General features: G+C 37.7%; 1 protein-coding gene across 7 annotated transcripts in view; it reads right to left on the reverse strand.

The window, feature by feature from the left end:
• Positions 1 to 27,316, reverse strand: part of KCNIP4 (potassium voltage-gated channel interacting protein 4) — a 429,697-nt gene that overhangs the window by 28,143 nt on the left and 374,238 nt on the right. For all 7 annotated transcript variants that reach the window (XM_056361832.1, XM_056361784.1, XM_056361814.1 and 4 more), the window contains one exon: positions 11,595 to 11,719. In XM_056361832.1, coding sequence (XP_056217807.1) covers positions 11,595 to 11,719 — 125 coding nt within the window. The remainder of the gene's footprint in view (positions 1 to 11,594; positions 11,720 to 27,316) is intronic.

Below are 27,316 nucleotides of genomic sequence, written 5' to 3' on the forward strand. Positions count from 1 at the left end.
GAAATTCAAAGCTCACTTGGTGCTTTTCTTTTCCCTAGAAGCTCCTTGTACCCTTAAAGAGTGGAAGATTTGCTGAGGAGGAAACTGTACTAACAACCATCTGCTAAAGATCAGCAGACTTGCACCAGCATGATCACTAATATTTTATAGCCATATATGAAAATAAGAAAGCCTGAATTTAGCATAAGGTATTTATGAAGCAACCTCAGTGTGTCACGGGGGAAAAAAAAGAACTATATTCTGTCTGAAATGCTGATGGGTTATTTTGTGTTTGTCAGTCAACTGGACGTTGATACTAAGTACCGACACCACATCAAATTTTCATTTTAATTAGGAAGTAAGAACACTGTGAGTTTTGCATTCCTGGGACACATGTCTGCATGAAAGACACTCAGCCTGAAAGCGTGTCCTGAATTACGTTATTTCAGTATTTTTCAGAGTGGTGGTTCTTTGTTTCTTTCAAAGACCTGCAGCGGTAAAGGTAGACTGATCAATATTTGGTTAGTGCTAACTACAATGAAAAGCACTGAGGACTTTCAGCTCCTACAGAATCCTGTCAGCTTACAGAAATGGCAAAGAGCATAAAAAGTCAATGAGAAGCAGGTTAGAAACTGGAAATCAAACTCTGTACTCGTTTTTTATATTTTATAGAGTAATGCATTTATCCTTTAATGGAAGTTTTTGCTTTCTCCACTACTGACAACACTTTCACTCAGGAGAGGGGCCCCAGCACTACAAACATAAGAACAAAAGTGCTTACTGGCATAAATATTTAAAAACTGAGCCTGATGTTAGCATAAATAGGACCTGATTCACCAAGTACAGCTGTGAAAATCAGAAGCAACTGAGTCAATGATGTGTATGATGCTGCTGTAAGTGAGACAGAGATGCAGTCCGTGGGAAGGAATGCTTCTTCCCTGGTCACACAGTGAGGGCAACGTGCCTCATCCTGGAGGCTCCCTGGCATTCAGTGTCTGTCCCAGGGTCCCCTCCCTGTGTACCAAAACCTCACTGTCACATCTGCGCTCGTCTGCCCTGCCAGCACACCACACTGACATCTCCTTTATTCCGCTGCCCAAAGGGCTCCCCAGAGCATGGAGGAGACACTTGCCCACTAGTGCTTTACTGTTTACGGTGATCGTGGAAGGGCCAGAGTGGGCTTCATGGTAATACTGTGGGCCATAATTATAAAAGCCTTTGAAAAGGAGGAGTGCACAGTTCCATAAGACAGGGGAGGATGTGCCTGTGCTGCTTAAAAATGAGATATTGTTTCTATAATTCAGTAAAAGACATGAGAAAACCATCAGAATGGAATGTGAAGTTTAGTCAGGAATATGAAGTGATAACTTTTTTTTTAGCACAGCAAAAAATCTAAACAAACCACATAAATCTCCTTTAGACTGTTCTGAAGCTTTTCTTGCTTCATACGTGGATACTCAATGCATTGTGTTTGGCAGCATACCTAAAATTTGTAGTGTAAGTCAGATCATTAGAACTGAATACTGAGATAAACCTACACACATAGTGACTGATATTTGCTGGCATATTTCTGTGAAAACATGAACTGCATAGAGAAACAATAAAGAAGCTGAACACATTTCCCTAGTTAAAACAAATAACAAGAAGGGGAAAAGATACCTAGAGAATCAGATATATTGAAAAAGAGTTATCTATCATACAGGATAGGCCTAAGGAAGATTTCATTTCTCATGGCTGTTTCAGTCCTTATGGAGATTCACTGAGGCTGAAATTGCTGGGCATAAAGACTTCTTGCAAAACCTGTTAAATTTATGGCACACAAAATTTGTCTTTGTTTTGTAAGTGCAGTGTCTGAGAACAGAATAAGAAAATAAGGCTGTTATAACCTGGACTTCTTTACAGGGGATGGTACTACATCTCTTACTCCGTGAAGCAGATGCTGTATGACTTGATTTATTTATTTTCATCACTACTGTAAGTGCAGTGGATTTTTTGGAAATCAGATTCAGTGTGGTTATTTGATCAAGTCTAAGGGATGATATGAGACTCAAATCTGGAGAATTATACTACTTAGAGATAAGAAACAAAAAATAATTGATCCCTTTTGTCCAAGTGCATAAGCTTCTAGCCTGTTCACGGACTGTTCAGCGTTGAGACAGTTACATTAATAAAAAAGGGATGGACTTCAATCTTACGATCCTAATGAAGCAGAAAACTTTAGAGTGCCCTGAGATTTCCCTAAAGATGATGCTCCCAGGAGCTCTAAATGCAGAAGGCAATGGCCAAATGGAGAAAGGCACCTTGTTTGCAGAGCAAAACCTGAAACCTCCAGTTTCAGGTCCTCCGTTGAACAACCGAGAGCTCTGAAGAGGCCTGGCATGCGCCCAATTGAATGGCAGGAATACCTTGATTGGGATGCATGCTCTTTCATGGCTTACTAATGTAGGAGGAAAGAAAAAAATATTCTAAAGAAAACAGAAAAAGGATCAGATCTTCCCAACACAGGGCAACAGGGACAGGCACTTGCTTAGCTACAGGTAAAAAAACAATACTTAAAATAAATTTTGGTATTGCCTTACAGGAATGTCTTCCTCTGCGACTATACTGGAAGATTTTAGAGCTAACTACCACTAAATTACACTTGCCTGACAGACTGAAGGAATGTGCAGTTCTTTTCATCAAAGACAGTTAATGTGATGGGAGACAAATCAGCTGAACAAAACTGCAGTTGCCCCATTTCTATCAAGAGCTCTGGAGTCCTTGAGAAGCCATTCTTATAGTGAAAAACACATGAAGAGGGTCAAAAAATCTTCATGACGTTTGTACATGTTCCATTAAAATCAATGAAGTTTTGCAACTGACTTTAAGAAAGGCAGGTTTTTTAGCCTAGAAGAGTAACGATAAGAATTCAGGAGCTAAATGTTACAAGTATCCAGAATTGGTAAGCCTTCCTTACTCTCTGGTTTCAAGTTCAATCTAATTTTGCATCTGCTTTCATATTGAAGTTCTCTGTTGTTTTACATTGTGTGCCACTCTCATCTTGCTCTGGAGAAAGGTAACAAACATTGCCTGCTTTAAAACCTTGTTAATAGTAACAAATCGCCTGTTGTACTGTGCTTTTTACTGGGGACACATTATTTAGGACATGGAGAAACACTAACAAAAAGCTTATGCCCTAAAAACTTAGGAAAGAAGTGAAAAGAGGATGTGAGATAAACTGGGTTGTTCAGCAAGACAATATGGCAATTAGTTATTGAACCTGGATTTCCTGCCTATTGATCCAAATTTGGTAGCCTGTGCACCCAGATCCAGTGCTGGCATTCCAAATCACAAGCACAGTCATGTGTCCGTGGCCCTGATACCTATAATCGCTGGTAGATACCGTTCCAGAGATAAATACTGCTATCTATCCAGCTACTGGGGATGTACTTGTAAAAATTATTCTTGACGCTTCTTTTTGCGAAGCCTCGGTGAAGCTGTCAGAGATGCATAAATAAAGCAAGTAAATAATTACTAGAAATACCATGCAGAGTGCTTCCTAGATCAGTGCTTTTTCAGGCATGAGGTTACTGTTATTTCCACTTGACAGATACGGAGCATGGTCATGGAGGGGTAAGCAGCCTTACCCCCATATACTGCCCACAGAACACACATTTCCCTCTTAACACCAAGGAATTCAGTCTTCATTTTTCTTTCCTGTAAGGATGAACTTTGCTATCTCCAGCTCCCGGGAAAATTCAGTTTCCCACAGCCACCAGCCCCCCTACTGCTGCTCCCCACTTTGTTCCCAGGGTGTGTTGAGGAGGCTTTGATCAAGGGCTGAGAAGAAATCTCTCAGATACCCAGGGACACTCTAAAAAGTTTTGGCTGTCAAACCAGAGACATTAAATTAAGCAGTTGTCAATGTCCAGCCCATGCAGGCGGCAAAGCAGTGGTATAATGCTATCTTGCAACCCAGAAGGCTTTTTAGTGTGGTAGTTAAGGCTCTTAAAGGTGTGTGGCAGTAAATAAGCCAGCCAGAGAGCCAAAAGGCTACAGTCTTTAGACTCCTAGTCTCATGCTGTGTTTATTGAATCATGCTGTCTTCTGAGTTACTGGCTCCCATTTCTTCTCTTATACTCACCGTATCTAAGGTCTTTTAAGTGTATGTCACAATGGAATTGATTGGGTTGAATAAATTCCCTCACTTGAAAGCTAAGAAGAATGATTCATATAATTAGAGTGAGAAGCAACTGCACAAATGTCCAGAAGACCTAAAAAATATGGGCTTTGTTAGATTTTAGACTTTCACTCCAAGGTAAATGCAAGTTGGCCCAAGACTTGTAATAAACTTCCATGACACTGGAAGACTTGACCTTGATGCCATGTCACTTGTGATTGCTGTTTTATTTGAAAGACTTACCAGTGTTTCTTTCTAGCACAGATGTAGATCTACAGATATTCTAATCAGAAATTAATTCTGTTGAAACCAAGACAGGACTTTTGATGGTTTCACTGCTTTCTGACAAAACCTACGTATTGCTGATTTTGTTTAAATTGATCAGGAATCTAAACAGGAAAATATTATAAAGATCCAATATTACTTGGAAATTCCTGGGATCCAGAACAAATCCCTGACTCCAGCACAAATAAGATTTTGTCTATAAAGTGTTGAAGTAATCAGGACCCAAATGGTCGAACTGTATTATCTGGAAATATCACCAGAACATGTATTTATTTCCTCTCTTCTCATTTTGCAGGCTTAGGATACTCACCTGAAAATACGCGTGTCCACTTTCTGTCCCTGAATTGCAGTGTAACAGGGAGACAATTCGGTACAGGATATAACATGAAATTATAATGTTTTACATAAAAACTCTTGAAAAGAAAACTGGTAGCAAGAAATCCAAGCAGAGGGATTTTTTGAACACTGTTTTCTCAACCGATGAATTGGCTCACTAAACCATTTCATGCTAAGCTGCGTGTTATAATGTGCAGCGTTTATAGCACTTGCAGTTAGTATCCATCTCACCTCATGAAGAAAAGGGAACAGGTGGGAGAAAGGAGAATAAGAGGTTTCTCCTCACTACGTTTTTAAGTGAGAACATCATCAGTGCTGCATTGCACGAAATTTTACTTCTCTAATGTTAGTTATTAGCCAGAAACCAAAATCCAAGAATTTCACATAACTCAAGTAAGTAGATATACCTTAGATGGATAAACTCACTTGACACGAAGAGTATGTTCCTATTTCATACTCGTTAGATTGAAAATATAGTTCATTAGATAAAACAAGCACTTTGTCCACACCTATTTTTTTCTGTAAGAGACTACCAGAAAAATAAAACAAAAGGGAAGGATTTTTTCAGAAAAGAAAAATGAGAATAGTTGTATTTTATCACACAAAACTTGAATGCTCTAGAGAATCAATCAATAAGCTTTATAACTTCTAAAACGAGCTTTCATTAAACTTTCTGTGAGACTCACAAATGCAACATATAGTAAAACAATGCTTCCATCGGACCAAAATTTAAATGGAAAAATCTTTGAATAGACTGGCGTATTTTGAGTTATGCACAAAAGTATTCTTACATAGATGGGTAGTACGATGGGGGAACCTATCTTTGACCTGTAACATTACCAGAGTTACTTTCTTACTGTCATTGTTTGCCTTATTTGCTAATAGCAATAGGGAAGAAAGGTATCTTAGAAATGTTGTTTTCCCGATAAATGTCACAAGTATGGAGCTGCCTATTTAAAGCTACAGTATGTACCCAGCATGTGTGTATGACTTCAGTTTACACTGTCTTTGATATACAGCTGGGTAAGATAAATGTTCATCAAAAATCCTTTCACTTTCCTAGGAAAGTCTAGTAGTTTCCCAACACAGAGTTCTACAAATTTTTTGATGAGCCTAATCAACCAAAATTAAAAGATCATTAACATGTACGTTTAGCACAGGAGCATCTTTCGTGCAGCAAAAGCATTATCTGAGTATTTTTTAAACGAAAATGTGCCATAGCTCAGGGACATTTTTAAAACTGTGAGAGAGCTATCAATGGACAAAAGAGAAAGAAAGACCACACGTTGAGTGCATGCTTGATAGTCTGTGCAATTTGTTGTGAAGTACCACTTGTAATAGGCCTGCCACAGAGCCATTGGTTTGAAAGGTTAATGACTGCAGCAATCATAATTTCATTTTGCAAGGAATGGGATGACAGGAAGCCAAATACAAAATGGAGAGGTCCCACTGTGATGGCAGCTGAGACACAATTCATCAAGAAGAGTGCAGGAACATTGTAAAACCCGAGTGCTAGGGACAGCCTTTTCAGCCTGGGAAGGGCTCAGGACTTCTGTTACGCTCATTTTTCAAGGATGGTATAGAGGCTTTAAAATGGCTAAATCACCACATATAGGTATAAGTTCTTCCTTGGTGCTTTTCCTTACAATAGCTGTTAGGTCATCTGAAGGTTATTACCCCACCTCCTTATGTTTTCTTTACTGTACCTCATCTTCTATTTTAAATGTTGATCTAGACTACTCCCAAAACAGTCATTGTCATGATAGGTATTCCAATGGTCTTTGGGTCTTTCCTGCAGTTAATACTCCACTTCTGGTTTCCTAGAGCATCAGCTATACCACAGTCTGATACAAGACTTTCTAAAGCTTTCAGCTGTGCCTGTATACACAGAGATGCTATATGAGACCCTGTGCTCCTTCTGCCTTCACTACTTTTTGCTGGATTTGGTGTGTAATTTGCCTACACTAGAAAAACAGATTAAAATATCTTTAAAAGTTTACATTTCCATTTTTGTATATGTAAAACCCACAAAATCAATCGAACCTTGTAATCATCAACAGTACAGAAATATAGTAATATTTGTCGCTTTCTCATCTGAAGTCCATGAGAAGTATACGTAAGTAATCTGAAATCATAAATAATAAATAACTGGATGTAAGCTGTGAGAAGTTCCGGTCACCCCTATCTTGGAACAGACAGCCTATAACTAGACAGTGTTCAGGGAAATCATCAGGCTGGAGTGAGATTGTAAAATTTTTAGTTCAGAAAAGAAAGGACTAAGTAGAATATGTGTTAAAGGTGTGTAAAACAGTGAATATCCTGGAGAAGTAATGGTAATGTTCATTCATTTTCTCATAGCAGAAATACTACAGATACCTTATTAAAATGAAAGGCAGCAGGTTTGACATAGAAATTATTTTTCACAGAAGGCATAACTAAAGGTATGGAGCTAATTTCCCACAGGGTGCTGTAGATGTCAAAATATCCTGATAGGTTCAAAAAATAATTATCATAGTTTATGGAAGAAAATTTCGATAAAGTATGTAAAATAAAAACATGCAGTTAAAACTTTCAGCAGAGGAAGTATTTCAATAGCAGAGTACCAGGTGACAGCACGGTATATGTCAGGGGAATTATCATTCTAAATTTTCTTTATTCTTATACCCTTTCCCTTATGTGGCCACCCTTGAGAACAGGGTACTGAGGTAAAGAGACTGAGTACTGCTTTTCTTCTGGTTCATTAATTTGTTTTTCTTTATCATATCTGGGACCTATTTCTTTCTGTCATATTTGCAGAGACAGAGGAAAAACGTCCATACTAGAAAGGCTGTTGATAATACACAGAAAAAAAATTTTATTCATTACTTTCTGACAGACCTAAACCATTAAGTAATATAATACAGATGTACTCAAATTCTTCAGCAAGAAATGTCAGCTTTGAACTTATACCTACTATCACCGTAGTAGGTATGGAGTCTTGTTGATTCTAAAGCCTCAAGTTTTGTGTTCATTAGGGTTATCAATATTTGCACTATCACAGATACTTCGTCTTCTGGTATTATTACAGTTTAACTATTGAAAATCTAATTTTTTGGGGGTCTGTATAAGGATAGAGTTGTTGCCTATTCCTTCTGTAAAGGGATACGCAATCCTTGGATTTATAGATGGGAAAATGCTGCCTGAAACCAGCATTCACTCCTAGACTAGCAAGCAGTAACTACTTTAACTGATATTGGTTGAACTAGCTTAACTACTGCATGTTGATTCCAAATATCAAGGGATCAAATAGAAATATTTATTCTATAGTTCATAGGTGACACAAATACAGAGCAGCAAAAAATCGTATATATAGGGCATTATTCTGCTGAATTAACCAGAGTACATGTAAAAACTATGCCGGCTGGCTCTAGCTACATTGCCTTTAGGACTTCGGTCTGCACTACAGTTCTTTTGAACCCCTGACAGTGCACACTGCAATGCTGATGCTGCTGTGCTGTAGGATGCTGTAAATTTAGTCTAGCAGGACCACAAAGTCAGCCAAATTACAGTAACTTAAATTTATGCCTTAATTTATCTTGCTTTATACAATTAAATTGTTGAAGAGATAGTAAGACAGGCAAACATTTGGTGAAAAGCATAAAGCACAAACATAGGATCTGCACAAGTTTTGATGGTGTTATATAAAAGATGTGTACCTGTGTGTTTCATTAAATATTTTCAGTAGAGTTCCCTTCCTAGTAGAATGATTAAATAGAATATTGCAGACTCACAGAATGGCTGAGGTTGGAAGGGACCTCTGGAGGTCATCTTGTTCCACACCCCTGCTCAAGCAGGGCCGGGTTGCTCAGGACCATGTCGAGACAGCTTTTGGATATCTCCAAGGAGGGAGACCCCACAAGCTCAATGGGCAACCTGTGCCAGCGCTCGGCCAACCCTCACAGTGAAACAGTATTTCCTGCTGTTCAGAACGAACCGCCTGTGTCTCAGTTTGCACCCATTGCCTCTGGTCCTGTCACTGGGCACCACTGAAAAGAGCCTGGATCTGTCTTCTTTACATGCTTCATTTAGGTATTTATATATGTTGGTAAGATCTCCCTGAGCCTTCTTTTCCCCAGGCTGATCACTTCCAGCTCTCAGCCTTTCCTCACAGGAGAGATGCTACAGTCCCTTAGTCACCTTTGTGACCCTTTTCTGGGCCCTCTCCAGTATGTCCATGTCTCTCTTCTACTGAGGAGCCCAGAACTGGACACAGCACTCCAGGTGTGGCTTCACCAGTGCTGAGTACAGAAGAATCACCTCCTTCACCTGCTGGCGACACCTTGCCTAATGCAGCTCAGGGTGCTGTTTGCTGCTTTTGCTGCAAGGGCACATTGCTGGCTTGCGCTCAACAAAGGGAAGCTGCTTTCCAGCTGGGTGGCCCCCAGCATATATCGTTGCATGAAGCACACAGGGACAGAGATACTGGCAGGATAGCATTAAGCTGGATCAGAAAAAGTGGGGCAAGAAGAAGGTGGCCCATGGCAGGCAGAAGGGGTTGATCAAGCATTGTCAGTTGGAGACCATCTAAGTGCAGACCTTGGGAGGCACTGTAATAGCATCCTGTTTCAGAAACCACCAAAGCCACTCAGACTGTATTTGATAAAAGCTAGGTATGTGGCAGGAAAGATGAACTGATCAGCAAAGCCAAGCTGCTCATACTCTGAGCTGAGGCAGACCTGTCCTACCAGTTCTCTGAAGTGATTAGGGAGCTAGCACCCAATTTTGCGGTAGAAAGTGATAAATGTGAGAAACAAAACAAACCCCATCTCAGCTGAAAGTTTTGAAATCCTTCATTTCTGAAGCCTAATGCTTGGGCTAAAGACTACTGCTTTAAACTGATTTATAACAATCACTAGCCCTGGGCATGCTTTACAGCATTTTTGAAAGTAATTGATAATTTTGCAATTATATTAAACAGAAAACCCCTGAAGTTCATGCTCATTAACTCTAAAAAGTCAAAGATATTTATATATATGCGTGTCTTGAATTATCATGTAGTGATAAGGAAATGAAACACCTGAATAAAGAGGTATTATCATGTATTACCATCAACATTCTTTTGGTGTAAGTAGAACTTCCATCTCTAGAACACAAAAGCATACAAAGAGCTGGAATTACTCCTTTCAAAAGATAGTAAAATGGTAATCACTTAAAATACTTCCTTATAACCTGTTCTTTTTCTCCATACCTCATTTTATGCAGAGAATTATGAGTGTCCTTTATTTCTGAGACTCTAAAAATAATTATTCTTAGAGAAACAGACAGAGGGCTTATTTTATCCACTATACTTTGTACCTTTTTGCCTTAGACAATTAGGGACATTAGTTCATGATTTACAATGCCTAGGAAATACTATCATTAGCAGGGGAATGTTCTCTGGTACCACGAGGAAATGAAAAGCTTTTAAGAGCAATCATTGTTAATCACTACCATGCCAACGTTATATACCTTCTGGAACTGAGGATGAAATATAGACAGGACACATTAAGTGACTCTATACTTTTCCTGTATTGTAAGCTTTTGATAAAAATGCAGTTTTAAGACATCCTTTTGCATAGCTTGCTTTCATTACAAAATACATGTTATCTAAGAATTCTGCAAGATTTACGTTTCTTGTACAAATCGTTGACAATATTGTCCCTGATTCCATAGTTGAGCTTCATTGTGCTTTTAGCATTATTATAAATTGTTATACAATTTCACTTGAGCACTAAATGCCAATGGCAAGAAGGTGGCCCTTTTGTAAGCGTGAGAGAACAAATAAATCAAAAGGTGATAAATACAATTAAATTGACCTTTACCCTCAGCTCAGCAGGTGACTTAGCACCTGCATAGTTGCAGTACTCACAACTGAGTACAGAGATTAACATTACACACCAACAATTTGCAAGCAATTGCTATTATTCATTTTTTTTAATATAATGTATTTTCTATCCAATGTTAATTGCATGTAATATCCTACAGAACTGGTAATCATGTGAAATATAGTAGAATAAAAAAGAGGAAATGGCTTATTTTTAAAGAAAACAGCTTTTTAAAAATATACTATAAATAAAATCAAGGGCATCTCTTACTTCTGGTGTAGAGACAGAATTTAGTACTACTTACTAAATATTTTTGTGTCTTATTTCTATGCTGAGCTAACCAAGGATGCCTCACATTTAGCACCAAGCCCAGCACCACAGGACAGCAAGTACACACTGGAAAAGGAAGCAGAATGCACCTATGTACTGGGGTCCTCAGTGCCAATAGAGCACATATACCAGCAAAAAATCACAACTTTTTTTGACAACAAAAAAGTAAAAAAAAATTGCTTCTAGTAAAGCATCTAACAAGTTTATAGATTTGTATAGAAAGTACTGAAAAAGTAATCTCCTGCAGCTCACCTAACAAAAAATTCCTCTAGTGCAATTTAAGCCGATTACTCCTTGTGACAGCTACTGTGAACACAAAAATCAAAACCTTTCCTCTTACTGACCAAATTCTTCACAACTTACATTCTCTGCCATTATTGCATCTTTAGACAAACAACTTCAACACAATTTTCAGCCTGTCCTTGAACAAAGTCCTAGTATACTAAGTTACAAATGTTCTCTTCTGTATACTTTCTAATTTGTCAGCATCTTTTGGTCATTAAATAGTCCAGTTGTTGAAGGTGATTGTTTCCTCATCTGACCAGACATGCAGTATTTAGCTACTGAGTCCCATGGACTCCACTGCCAGTCATTCTTACACAGCTGAGATTGCAGAGTCCTTTCCTGTGAATGGATGGTAAAATAAAAAAGGAAGTGCTTACATTCTTGAAACCTCTATATAAGATCTGAAGTTCCTTCTTTGTGAATTTACTCTGTGCTTCCAGCAGTTCAAGAGCTTCAGGTCTATGTCGTACTGTGGCCATTTCCATTTCATCTTCTACAGTGTCTGCAGAATACAAGAGACAGAGAAGGAAAGCTCAACACAAAATACAGGATGTAGAAATACCTAACCCTTACAGAAAAAAAGAAAGTTAAATGACATTCTCTTAAAGAACTTCATTTGCAGCTTTAAAGACAAATTACATGCTCATTTTGAACTTTTAGGGAACGGGTATCTATCTGCTTCTGTGGCTGCACAGAACAGTGAACAGCAATGACGATCCAGCGGTCTGGATATTATCATGTAAGTACAAACAGCAATAAACTGGAAAGCCAACATTCTGCAAGAGCATGCATGACACAATATGACTTTTCTGTTTCTATGACCCTCTGACTAAATAAAACAATTTTACAAAACTTTAGTGACTCCAGTATACTGGAAATTTTCCCTTGGTTAGTTAATGGATGTGAATTCACTGTATCAGACTGGGATTTTCAGTGTTCTCTTATTGTGAAGTTGTGCTCTGGAAAGCGTGGGAGATGGATGTTGCATGTTCAACAGCAGACCTTACTTTGAGTGTGGTATAATAAACCCTTCAGGGCAAACATGATGATTCATGGTGAGCAGCCTAAGTGGGGAACATGATTTCAGTGACATCACCATTAGGTGAATAAGAATGTGGATACACACATTCAAGGCTTAGAATAGAGCTGAATGCAGCCCTAAAACAATGAGAATCAATGCCCTTTTTATTTTATTTTTTTCAGGTAGAATTTTAAATGTGAAAGTTCCATAAAATAGCTAAAGAAACTTACTATATGTATTTTTTTATACAGGGTGCCAGCCGTATAGCTGATCAAAATATGAATGTGTTTATCCATTTTTAAGTGCTCCCAGCATTAAACATAGCTTTTGTAATACACCAGACTAATTTAATCAAATCACTACCTTATTCTGATTTAACAGTTATACCAACTACAGAAATGTAATGTGAGAGAATACACCTAATTGTCACTTCTACAATGCTGAAGATAAATATTTTCATTCATCAGTGGGGGACTTTGCATTCTTAAAGTTTTATTCCATTCATTTTCATAAGAGCACAATATTAGGATATTCCATTAAAACTGTATTATGCCTACATCTTCACATATTTTTGTTCTGCTACAATGCAGTAATAATAACTTTCAGCTGCTTTGGAGAAATCTGGCATCAGAGGATATAGTTCAGCTAAACAAAGAGTGAACAACCTTTAAATAGATATAGTCATGATAGATAAACTATTTGGATAAATCTTCACAAAACTGTAGGGCCTTATCTTTTCTCCTGTCAAAGAGATGTTGCTGTTAGCACTCATCTCAGGAAGACGATTTCACTATCACCCAGATGATCTCAGTGACACCCACAGTCTTATCTAAGAATGTCCATTGTGTACTGGCTTATGGACAAACTATGTTTCTCTTTCATTTTTCCTTATATATTATCTCAGGGGTCCTCAAACTATGGCCCACGGGCCGGATACGGCCCCCCAGGGTCCTCAATCCGGCCCCCGGTATTTACAGACCCCGCTGCCTCCCCCCGCCGGGGGTTGGGGGGGGAAACCAAGCAGCTGCAGATGACTGCCTGCCACTGCATCCGCGCGCTGGCCCCCTGGTTAAAAAGTTTGAGGACCCCTGTATTATCTCATATGACTCGTTCACCACTACCATCTTTGTGGAAACTTCCAATCTAAATGCTATTGATAAAACCCTCAAGTGATACAACTTTACATTGACCTTACGATGTTTGAAAACACTTTTAAAGGGCCACTATCTGAACTCACAAGATTATAAACAAATTCAGCTCTCCTCTAAAAAAACAGGTGCAAAGAGGAAGTCTTGAAAATCCTGCCTTTATAGATAAAATTGGAATAAAGTAGTCCCAGAGTTAAAAAGCTGTCTTCCTAACCTATGGAAGGTATATCAAAGTTCTTAAGTTCCATTTTAATTCTGCATTAAAACATCCAGGATTTGTTTTGCAGAGTTTCTAAAGCCTTTCCGTCATGTTTTATGAGATTAATCTTTTATATTCTTCATATTGTCACTAAAGTGTCTATAACAATATCATGCTGTAGATATGCAGTCAATTTTTTTTTTTGTCAGCTGCAAATCAACACTAGTTGCTTAGGCTAAACTGGCAAAAGAATCAACCTGAGAATAAATATTGTTGAAAAATCATGTGATTTATATTCCAAGAGTTATATGGGATTTAAATAGGCTACTGTTTAGACTAAAAGGGACTTAATTGGAAGTGAGCTCTCTAAGCATCCATTGGTGAAACATCTGGCTACCTAGACAGACATCTACAAGCTTTTCTAGAAGCGAAATGAATACACATAATAAATGTGAGGCTAGAGATAAAGGCCAGACAATGTGATGCTGAGCACAATATTTGATATACCCTTAGTAATAAACATTTGTATTGTGTTTTAATGATTCAGTGAGAATGTAGAAGACTGCAGTGTGGTGATGATGTTTTCTGTTAATGAAAAGGTTCAGTATAGCACTTTTTTCACACTCTGTTTCTGTAGTTTCTTACAGATATAAATAATAATAAGAAAGGGATCAATGTAAACTTCCTTACAATGTGCCAACTATGCTGATTAAACTACTGTAGCAGGTTTTTAGTTTACTTTTGTTCACACTTATGGCTACCATTATCCAGACAGGAAAAAATATATACTTTAAAACTTCGTGAAAATGTGTGGAAATATATCTGTTTCTAAACATTAACATTTTTTATGGAATTAATGAAAAATTAGTTATTTCAGATCTCTAGTTTCTTCAGCCTAAGAAAGTTAAGGGGGGTTTTGTTTGTTTCATAAAAGGCTAACATTTCAACTGAAAAACAGAAACAAGTTCATATTCACGTAACATATTAAAAATATTCTTACTGATTTCATAAATGAGTAGCTTCCTTCTAGCTAAACAGTAAAGACAGTTTTTAATGTATTCATCACAGGAGCTATGCTTTGAACATTTTGTTGTTCATTAAAGAGCAAAATGATAAAAGCAATGCAAAAGGTAGACATACTCTTCAAATAATGGCAACTGGAGAAGCATATCCAAAGTTAGGGCTCAGTGCACATCTGTAAAAATTGTACACATGTGTATGCCTGCACAAACCTCAGATTATAGCTCCCCTATCTAATAACTACAGGCACACATGCTTGTCTTTTCCAAAACCATTCCTGAGTCTAGTCCTATCTCTAGCACACGCATTTAGCTAAGGAAGGATGGATTTAATTTTAGGCTTACTAGTCTAATGCACACAAATAAGAAAAAGCATTCCTTGACGTGCTATGTTCAATGGGCATGCTGAAATAAGATTTTACTTTTTCGGATAACCTTTGTCTGCACATATTGATAGAAGTTAAGTACAGAAGTGCAAATTTAGGCTATGTATACTTCAAAAAAATACTTGTTTCAAAAATATTCTCTTTACAATTTCTAAGGAATTCACATTACATGGTTGTTATTGTAGGTAGTGCTGGCTTCATTCCTAGTACAATGTTCCTTCTTTCATGTTAGCAGAAGTCAAATAGCACATGTCAAAATGGGATAATGACAAATTGTGTCTACAATGATATTCTTATTTAATGTAATACTTCCATTTAATATAACATTCTTACTTAATATAACACTTCCTTATTGATGAGACTACAGAGAAAAATGCTGAATGCAATTTTTTTTTACTTCTTGGTTTCAAATATGAAATATTTAATGCAAATTTTATCTTGACTTGTTTTCTGGTTTATAAAACACTTTCAGCAAGAAAATACGGGTTTTGCATGGTCAAGGTTTTTGAGATCGACTCTAAATATTTTTGTGTCACCTGTGCAGACAAAAAGCTCACATAGAAATGTGCAAGGAATAAGGATGTGTTGCTCTTCAACCAACTTCAAACAACAGATACAACCTTCTATTCTATTTCCTTTTCCTACTCTATGCCCCATGATTGCAAGTATTCAAGGCCAGGCTGGATGGGGCTTTGAGCAACCTGATCTAGTGAAAGATGTCTCTGCCAATGGAAGGAAGTTTGGACTACATGATTTTATAGATGTCTTCCAGCCCAACCCATTCTGTGATTCTGTGATGCTTTTTAGGCTCTAGGACTTTCTTACTTAGGTCACGTAACCAAAAGCAACTTCTACATAATGAATTACTACGAGGTGTCATGACAGTGATTGACCTTTTTAAGCTATCCTGTTTCCAAGTAAAACACATCAGCTGAAGCCACCATGAAAAAATCACTATGCATCCAAATCTTTAGTCCTTTTCATCTTTGAGTTCTCAAATACATAGAAAGGGAAGCAAGTACCACAGTCCTCTCTGCAGAGAAGCCTATGAAAAACAGTGAATTGGGATAGTAAAAAGAAAAACTAGATCCACACTACTGAGGTCTAGGCACTTAACAAGGGCCTGTGTTTGTAGCCAAGTTGCCTTAGATTGTTCCGTATTCCCTGGACAAGGGGAACTGCTCTTGGAGGCTTGTGTTTTTTTTTACCTTAGATTGATCATTATGCTTTATCAGAAGAGTATACAGGAAGCACAGCGACCACTGGGCTTCTAATTTAAGGTGCTCAGATTAGTGCCTAGAATTGAGCCAAATTAATCTACACTGAATTGGGTGCACAGGGATAGTTTAAAATCAGTTATAGTAGCCAATTTATATGCAAATATATTAGTGTTATTACTATAATTAATCTCTATCTAGGTATATATGTTTTTATGTATGTATGTTGCTGAAGATACCCTTGCTCATTGCAGGGGAGTTGGATTAGATGACCTTTCAAGGTCCCTTCCAATGCAAATTATTCTATGGTTCTATGTATGTATCTATGTATGTATCTCTCTCTCTCTCCCTCCTTCCTTCCCCCTAACTTTGTCTGTTAGCTACCCTAGAGCGATTTTATTTCCTCACAGCATATCAAAACATTTAAGGTAGTGTCAGTGTGCTTTTGTTTTACCTCCACGTTCACATACTTTTCTTTCAATCTCATTATTATCTTTCTCTCAGACTTATACTTTGAGTCCTGTTCCCTAAATAGATATTGTATAGTCAAAACCTGCAGGGCCCAACCCCTTCCTCCCAGACTACAACTGCTGATAAAATCCTGTGTATTGGATAGCAAGCACAGACACGTGCACACATGCACGTAAAAAAGATAACGCTTTTCAAATACATTGAGAGCAGATATTTAATGTCATCAGTGAATCACTTCTCAGCTGGCTTGCAGAGCGTGCCAACCCAGCAGCTCCTACGTGGCGGACCCTGTCACTGGTACCTTGCCATCCTGCTCTGCACAGAAGAACTGTTACCAACTCACAAATCTGTTCATCACTTGATTCTAAACCTCGACAGAGCATATGATTACTTCAGCAGATAGCTTGTCTCTCAAATGAGCAGTTAATGGAAGTATAACTTTTGATGCATGCAAACCTAAAAAAAAAAAAAAATCAAATAAAAAATAAAACTTGCTTTGAGTAACAGGAGATGTCGTTTTGGCAGCCGAGCAGGGCAAGAGCTTCATAAGTCGCTCTTTAATGCTGCGTTTGGTACTGTTCTGAGCGTAGAGGAAACCTAAAAAATATATTATCAGGACTGTTAACACAGGCTTGAGAACAATTTCTGTACATGCTGCAGAGTTTATCATTATAGCGGAATCCTGATGGGAAAAGGCCAAACAGATGGCAGCCAGCCTGACTGCAAAGGGCAACCAGAATTTTTGAACAGGACAACGTAATTGCTTTGTCTTTGTATCTGTCCAATAAAGGGGATTTTTTTGGTATGTGTGCATCTCTTGTAAAGTTCTTACAACCCATTTAAGTTCTTATAAGCCACTTCAAAACATCTAATAGAGAAGTATCAGATGATGTATTTGAAACAACACAAGGTAAGAGTGTGTGTTAAAAAATTAATGCTAAAATACTTCAAAGACTTTTATGTCTATTTGATGTTAAACTTTAACATGGAAAACAAAACCAAAACCAAACAAAATCTTGAAGATAACTTTTGTTGTCCTTTCTGGCAGTCTTCTAGTTCCACAGCTGAGTTTTCCCATATAATTCATTCAGCAACTGTGATAACCAACCTGGTACTTTTGCCTTTTCTGAATATTAAAGTATCAACCGTGACATGTAGCCAGACTCCCTTTTCTTTAATACTTGACATTATACATCTATATTTTTAAAAAGGTATTATTTATATTTCCATTTTTAAATACCAGCATAGCTGAATAGTTAATGTTCATGTGCCATAAAGCAGGTGAAGAGCATTACCCTTATTTACTGTGAAGCAAATTGGCAGAGTAACTGCCTGTGAGGTCTAACTAACCATTTTATACAAAATTGGTGATACAAGCAAGCATCTCCTGGATGGATATTTTCTGCACATGATGGATTTAACATCTGTAAAACAGCTGAGTTAATGATTTATGTTTCTGAGAAAGGTAGACCTCAGTATGGATATTATGCAAATCCTGCACTTTCCATCTCGACTGCATGCACTCAGACACAAATGCTGCTCTGCGACAGCTCTTGCTACAGCAGCAGGAATGCAAAATAGACAGGGCAAGAAATTAAAGACACAACTGACAGTTCCTGTGCTAGAGGCACAGTCACCAGGATAATCCTGTGTTATCCCCGCTACTGTACTTGTGCTGAATACTGGTGTTCGTGACATGATGTAGAATAGTTTCCTCCCTGTCACCAAACCATCTTGAGAAATTATGTTCTTGTATTTGGGAACAGGAGAAAGTGAGAAGGCTTTAAGGATATTAAACTTTGTAGGTGAAAGAAAAAAATATTTCTCCATTTGTATAGAAGTAAAACATTGAAAGAAATGAAATTAAAGATACAGGAAAAAAACAGGAAAGACTCAACCACAGCCTTAAAATATCAACCCACTATTACCAGGGAAATTCTGTCTCTGCGAGAACAGCAGCTCTGGTGAACAGATGAAAGAACCCAGTTTCAGCACAAGGTCAGATGGACCTAAATGACCATCTCTGGAAATGTCAAAACCTTTAAATACAGATAATAACAATGAATACACATATTATCTGTAGCACTTCATGATCAGCTCAAGTCAGAAGCACTGTGCAGATAATTGCATAAAAAATTAAAAGACAGTCTGTGATCTGATGGGTATATTGAACTCCATATTTTTCATTTAAGTACAAACCCTGAGACTTTAAATAGACGCCTTGTGGTCTCAGCTGGCAGTGTCTGCAGTATCGCACTATGCCTGTACTATACATACCTGAGCACAAAGAAAATTTGTTTGTCTTCAAGATTTCTTTCTTTAATTATTAGATTTTTCTAGCATAGACATGATCTAGAAATGTCTACTTCTAGCTTGTTAATTCGAATTAAGCTTTGCAAAGCTTTACCGTATATGTACATAATTACATAGGTCCTCAACCTATGTCTTTACTGAAGATGTACACAGTGCTTTACAAAACCTAAAGGAATACATTTTTTCTAGAGGGTTTGAAGCTCAAAGCCTTGAGTAAGCAAACACTTTTGCTACTTTTATGCTCACACAAAAGCTCATGGAATTTGTAAAACATTTGGGCTTTGCAGTGGTATGATCAAGGTCAAAACCAAAATGAAATATACTGGAGAAGATAATATCAGAGGAGTAACTTAGGAGGACAGTTTAATTTCTGTACTCACTTCTGACAGCTAATTTAAAAAGTTGACACTAAGATCAGCGCAGAGGTGAAGGAATTGGTTTATCCCCTCACAGTATGAGGAAGCAGCACAGACACTTTTTGCTACCAGTGGCTGAAGCCAGCTTATTCTGCAGCTATTGCAGTCCCCGGTCATAACCTGCTGATCAGCACTACAGCTTTCAATGTGATTTTTCATGAGTAAAGGACTATTTAATAAAGAGAAAACATGTTGCACAGTAGGCCTCTGATGAGTCTGTGTTTAATACAGGTAGAAACACTTAAAAGTGTTAATTAAGATGAAGTATTGTAATCATATCTGTGAATTCTGTAGCTATTTGCCCAGTTTGAAACAGGTTGATGAAAAAGCTGTGGCCATTAAGAAGATATTTAATCTAAGATAAGTTAAAATTTATTTATTATGTAGTAAGAGATTATCTTACTACCAGTCTTCAAAATGGTGGTTCATGACTAGATGAAGAGCCATGAAACACAAATACACTGGTAATGATGGACTGATACTGCTTCCTTCAAACTTCTAGACTAGAATAATAGTAATTCTTAGCCCACATATAGATATTCAGAAGCAGCTGATTTTTCCAAACTCTTTTTTTTTTTTTTAATAACTGGTTGGGTAGAGATTTCATAGCTGTTATCATGTAACTCAATCAGCCACAAACTCCTCTGGGTTAAGTGTGAAGGTTCTTCAAATTCAGGTAAGTTAACAGGCGCTTCTTGCTCTTGGGTTTATTCCTCTGCAATGAAAATTAAAATGAGACACACTTTTCCCCAGAATTCACTGTGGGAGTGTCCTAGAACTCACCTCCGTACGCACCACCTGGAATGGAGGGTGATTGTCCCAAAAGGTGCTCACGCTTCACAAAACACTCTGTAACTGGGGCATGGCTTAAATATTCTCTTATCTGTGTACTGCTGTGCTGGTATATGTGCTGCATATACACATTGGTCATGCTACACAGCCTTTAGGAGTGACTGCTATTTATTGTTTATATCTGTAGTTGCAACTGATAAATGCACCAATGGCTTGAACCTCTGATTTACAGGTGTTTAAGCTAGAGAACTGTAATTCCACAATTTCATTAATGAAAGTTTAATATGGAGAGTACCATGCACACACATAGTTAGTAAAATTGTTTTCTGAGTTGCTACTTTTAGAAATCATATTTGGCCAAAAGCATCCAGATCATGGTTATGTGTGTGACCTGGTCACTCCAATATCACATTGTTGACAGGCTGATCTAGATCTGATGCTGCTGGTTTCAAAAAAATACAGAAAGAAGCACTAAAGTTTTTCCTCATTAAATAACAAATATAGTCATAAAAGATTTTAAAATATAAGGAAAAATGATGCATCAGGATATTAAAAATATTATTTATACATTATAAGTGATTTATAAATGACCATATATTCCCAATCATATACATCTATTCCTAAAGACTATCTTAAGTCTTTACGTTTTTACTTTGAAATTTTCAGACGTATGATCCCTGCCTTAGAAAGACACTACATGTTACACATTGCCCTGTTGTTACAGAGACAGGTGAGACTACTCCAGGAAAGACTACCAAGCCAGGGTTTTTTTCAGGAGTTTTCAGAGGCAAAATATTTCTTTTTCTAAGTGTGATTGGTTTCTTTGCAAATTCTTTATAGTCAGCATGAAAGTGAGGGCAGGTAGGCCACTTTTTGCTGATGTAGCAGGTCCATCAGACATTCTGTCTTGCACCCCTACTAAGTGTACAAGATGGACTGTGATGTGGCTGCCCTTGCCCCCAAAGTCTTGCCCACCTTTCCTGCCTGCGTCAAATCCCCTCTGTCCAAAGAAGCACTCTCCCACCTTGCCTCTCACCTCACTGTTGCCTTTTTGTAATGGGATTTGGGTGATAAATGTCAACGTAGAAGGCAGAGTCACCCGAGTACTTAAAAGAGCTTTTGGTGAAGGTAATAATCCCATTTAATAGGAAGTTCAAAAACTAGAAGCAATTCTCCCAACAAATTCTTCTTTCACTGTCAGCAAAAGAGAAAAGTCACCTGTAAAACTACCTCTTTTTTTCCCTCTATGCTTTTTTATTTTGTTTATTTTTTTCTTTCTCTCTCCTTTATTTGGCAAAGACAGGAGATAAGGTTGCACTGTCCCACCCTCGCTCCATGTTTTACTTAGCAGTATTTACAAACCACGAGACACATCCAATGCCTTGACAGTACAGCTAAGCTACCAGTTGTGCTGGAATCTGGATTTTGTTCATTTACAGGATTTTAAGTATTCCCATGAAAATAGGAAAAATGCCTATGTTGTATTAGTTCTGAATGTGATCTCTTTGGAAAAGGGCTAGTAGAAGATCTGAAAGCCAAGATGCAAGTCTAAACTTCTGGTAGAAAGTGACAAAGATTCTGGAAACTAGAAAAAAAATAAATGCATGAAGTGTTTTCTTGGCGTAATGGTTTATGCTCAGTTTCAGCTGTATGATGGAATTTCTCCCAGGGCCTTAATGGCTGGCAGCCCCACTAAACTGTTAATGGTTCAGCACAGATGGAGAGGCAAGGGAGGCAAAATGAAGTGCAGATTTCATATTCACAGTTCAGGACTTGTGGAAGAGAGCCAAATCAGAGTACATGCTCCTTCTGTATAGTGAGTCTGGGAATGAAATAAAATTATGTACAACATAAATATTTATAAGTTTCAACCTCAAGTCTTTGGAAGCACCTGCTGAGGAACTGTGTGAGTCGCCAGTAGGCTACTCAACACATCATCAGCATTTTTTGCCAAGACAGGAAAACATTCTTGCAATCATCTCATTTGTCTGTACATATTTATTTTAAGAGACTCTTCCTCTACTGCCCTAACTTTCTGTTTTTCACTGCAAAATATACCTATCAGCTTCACGGACTACTAAAGCCCTACACACTGTATCAGACCTGCTACAAGGAGAAGCCATGAAGATACCGAGCTGAAAGAATGGATGGCAGCATTTTAGAGACTACCTGGAAATACTCATTCAAGAGTCAGATTGCTCTCCATCACTTTACATTCCTTTGTACATACTTTTATATCAGCGTCCTAATGGCAAACACAGATTAGGTGCTGGTAGCCACTTTTCTCTACCCATAAATCAGAGGTCAGAGTCAATTGGGAAGTCTGGAGGCCAGTAGTACTTGAGCGTGGATTAAAAATGAAGGACAAAGAGCAAGTGATCTTGTCAAAAACAGTAACTACAGTCGGGCATTTGTGGGATGGGCAAATGGAAAAGAAAGAAAGAAGAGAGGAAAAAGCTAATATCACAGGACAGAAGAAATAGAGAAGTGTCAAAGTATAAAAAAATATAAAAAGAGAAATGGCCAGTTTTATCCTTACAGTCTTCATTGAAGTTCCCAAATACAGCTTTATTATTCAGACCATGCCTTCCCATGACTTACATGCAGATTTCCAACCTGAAAAACTGCTTATGCTATGAACAGTTTCTATGCAAATGCTTAACACAAACATTATCTAAAACTGTTATAAACATCTTTGGGAGCAGATACACTGAAAATTGCAGTTTCTTCAGTGCAAAGCTTGAAAATATGCTAGATTTTCAATACCACTTTGTTTATTTAATACCACTTAACACACTTGCCCACACATTCCCAGAGCACGTGTAAAACTAAGCTGGTCCTCTATGACAGGAAACATATTTATACCAGCTCACTTGCTTGTTTTAGAAAAATCTCACTTGAAGTGAACATGTCAGCTAACAAGAGCAGGCACAATGAACCAGATTTGTGTGACCGCTGCTCTGAACTATGCAGTTTCCTTCATTTTTCCCTTTCTGTTGTTTATGAGAAGAGTACAGAAGTTTTTAACTAATTGTAATACATACAAATGATCCCACAATAAATTACATCAACAGACAGTTATCTTGTGGGGATCTAGGAAGGAGACAGATTAGGAAGAAGAGGATTTTAAGTTAGAGGAGAGAGCAGTTGAAAGGAAAATAATACCTGAATACACAGTAGATCGTGCAGAGAAGTAAAATAAAATTTTTAAAAAGGATTAAAAAATCTAGCCAGTATAATAGTTTTAAATCAGGCTTTTTTACTGTCCTGAGCAATAAAATAGTTGTATATTACTCTTAGTGAAATTCCTAATTTAGTATTACTCAAAGGGATTTTAGAATTGAAATAAAAAAGCTGAACTACAGAACTTAACAGCTAATAGCTTTTCTATGTAATATTTTCAAACAGACTTAAAATCCAGTGTGTATGTAGGAATCAAAAGAGATAAAAGAATTAATTTTTTTTAGTATTTTTCATTGGGTTTTGATTCAAACATGTTTCTGTAGCTTTATTGGAATGACAGCTTCTCTCAAAGAAGCAAGCAGCAAATATAAACTCAGGGCAAAAGAAAATCTTTATGTGGCTCAGGAGTGCTTTATTTCACATTCAGGAATGACACTCAACTTAGGAAAAGTCACATTGGCTATGTCTATTTGCAAGTAATTTGGTGCAACAGAAATAGATTGGCAGATGAAGCAGGTGATGCTGAGGCACCTGAGATCTTGCAAATGGCTTATGGATAGAGGGACTGAAGAGCAAGTGTGCTTTGCTGCCGCTTAAGCAACATGGGTACTTCAGCAGCAGTGAAATGGGCCCTAACACTGGGCAGACTTGTCTGGGCATTTCAATGGTAGTGTCCCTGGTCTGGGAAGAGCCTGAAGGGCTGGCACCAGAGATGGGTGGTGAGAGACTGACGGAGCACTCCCTCGCTTATGGGGCTGGTATGCTCAGCATGGCACACACAGCAGTGCGAACCAGTCAAGAAAACCTGTTAAAGTGGTTGAACTAATTGTGACTAAAGAGCGATAATCTGACCTTATCTGGTTTAGTGTAGATTCACTGAGTTTTGCAATGGAAGAACAGTAACTGATGCTTCAATCAAAATGAAGGATCAGTTCTAACCAGGGGACTAAAAAACAGTGACATGCAGTACCCATGCTGTGGAACACGAAAGCAAAGAGGGAAAAATACTGTTGCAAAAAGACTAGAGGGAGCAACAGAGGACCAAAAGATTAGTCTATCAAAACTGAGTGACAGATGATGGAAAGAAATCAAATGGGTAATACAAGATGAGCTAGAATGAAAAAGAACAGTTCAGCTGTGAAAGGAAAGAGAGAATGAAAAATGTCAGTTAAGAATTAGAAGGAAAAAGTAAATAAGTGGATATTAAAAAGAGTGAGAGACCTTTCAAATGTTTATTACCTCCATATTTAGCTTGTTATCTAAACTGCATGCATGGTGTATGTGAACGTGTACTATGCTGGACTCAGATATGCTTATGTTTGCCAAAGGACCAGCAGCTGGAGTCTTCATTAAAAATATGTATTATAAAGAAATAGAAGTGTCAGTCCTTCCTGTTGGTCAACTAGCCTGAAAACCAAGTGTAACATGATGTTTACATTTACATTTTCTTGGTACAGAGATGAGCTATTAAAAATTACTTAATGTAGTTAGACGCAGTGAGGTATTCTTACTAACATAGTAATAAGAGCAGTGTTTTATTTAAAAATGGTTCGGGTTTCCCTAAGAATAATGCAGCTACTCCTGTAGCTTTTACAACCATGTGTCCAGTTCCAGCTTGAAAACCACTTGTAAGCATACAACAGATGAGAGTATTCACAGGCAATAAGTTGATTAAAAATACCTAGTATGTGCGCACGACAAATTTTAGAGACTGGGTAGATGTGATGGATTTGTGATTAGGCTGGCTAGAAGTAACAAATACATTCTTGTAAAACCCATCCTCTGTAAGAACCAGTGTATAATTTCTTACACAAACATGACCCTATGCCAAAATGGAGAACTTCTACTCAATCTTCTAGTCCATCTTGACTACGGTTGCATTCTGAAACTATAATTAATCTCAGGTAGTTTTAGGAATTAATGATCTGGATAGCGCTGTTCAAATACTGTCATTTTTCACTAGTGTTCTAACAGTCATAACTGGATAAGCCACCTTGAAGCAACAAGTTCTCCTTAACAGTGGTGAATGTAAGAACTTAACTGATAAAAATTTAATGTACAGTTTAAAGGCTTATTAAAATTCAGGAATCATATATTTGCAAAGATGGAAAATACTAGGATGAGTTTACACCATTTTGAAATAATGTTTAAATAATTTACAAAGTACAAAAAATGTAAATTTTCTTCCTCTTAGTAAAATCAAGTCTGTGATTCAATGGCAGACCCCAGCTCCCTGAGCTGATGGTCCCTGAGTAGTCCTCTCCTCCCTGACACGGATTCCCATCACAGCATCACACTGTTTAAGAACACCCCTTTACTTTGTGAATCTGGTTCTATTTCCTGATGTAGCTGACGGCACACCTCTGCAAATAATTTTGTCGCATGCCTGGGCATGCCTGAGACAGCGAGTATTCAGGTGGGATGAGAATGAACAGTTAACCTGGGAACTTGTTAGGCCTGTGTTGCTGTCAAAGTTTGCATAATGCTAGACCATGATCACATTTTCCACATCACAGAGCTGGGGGAAGGTGCAGAGTGTTATTCAGCATTGAAGGAAGATCAAAAATGTTTTCCTGCTAATCCTTGCAAAAGAAAGAAGTTGAGGTATTCCAAACTACTTTCTGAGATTAATTGTCAACTTTGTTCACGAGTGGTTTGAAAAGCATCTATTCTATTTCATCTGAAGGATATCAAGTATAGCAAAACCATGAAATTATTAACTAACAACAGCCTGAAAAATTTTAGATGATTATACACTGTCATGACAATAAGTTTTATCTAACACATGCAATAGGTATGTGAAAAAAATCCCCAAATCTCTGTTATTTTTTCTATGAATTACAACATTTAAAAGGCTGGTTAATTCACAGAGCATTATGAAGACAATTGGAGCAAAATCCTTTTTTATTTCACCAGTCAAAAATCCCAATAAAATCAGTTACTTGAACAAGGAGATATGAAATTTGGCTTATAGATGAACTTTGAAACCTTTGCACATAAAGATTAAGAAAAAAGTTTCAACTGATCACTGGCTTTCCACCCTGATGCTTTGCTAACCATTGCAAAGGACCTACGGAACGAATAACACTGAAACCTAAAAGAAAGGTAATTTACTGAATAGAAGTTTAAACTTTTATTTTTTTGACAGCTTTTTAAAGGTACTCTTCTCTATGAACCAACACTTGCACACACAGGCACACACACAAACACTGACTGCAGCATGCTGATGCTGATTACAAGTCTTCCCTGTGGCAAGTCAGGGTGCAAGATAAAAGAAATAAACTGCTGCAACAGGTGGCTGTGTGTGATTACATCCTACTGATTTTGTAACTATTAAAACATGTAGTTTTCTGTAGTTGCAGGGCTTTTCAGTTGCTAGTGCTCAATTTCTTCCCTTTTGCCTGCAGCTTCCATTTCTCCTTATACCCTTTATATTACAGTTCTCACTTGTGCATTTATTATATTGCCAGTTTTAGTATTTTCTGCAGTCTGTTCAAAGGCTGCTACTAAGGCAGTTTTCTTGCCTTGATGTAAATGTATCACCCTGACATAAACTTATTGTCTGCTGCTCTGTAGCCTGGATAAACATCTCTTAAACTTCCTTGCCCACCTCCCTCCTCCAGCAGCAATATCCTTTTCTTGCCTTGTGGAAATTCTCCACAATTTTACTATATATAATTCATTTAGACCATTTACCTTAATACAAAGTTGATGTCTTTGTTCCCGTGGTGATCTCAGCTTTTCATCACCCAGTTCTCTGAATTTCTAGCTAAGACTTTCATTCTTTCTTACCATATCACTTCATGCACAAGGAAATGGAACTGGACCATGTTCTTCTTTTGTCATCCCATTAAACACTTCTAATTGTGCACTGAGCAACAACTAGATTGAATTTTTATATGGAAATGTGCAGAGCTGTGAATGGCATGAATAA

Source organism: Falco biarmicus, chromosome 1 (assembly GCF_023638135.1).
Source record: "Falco biarmicus isolate bFalBia1 chromosome 1, bFalBia1.pri, whole genome shotgun sequence".
NCBI classification, from domain to species: domain Eukaryota; kingdom Metazoa; phylum Chordata; class Aves; order Falconiformes; family Falconidae; genus Falco; species Falco biarmicus.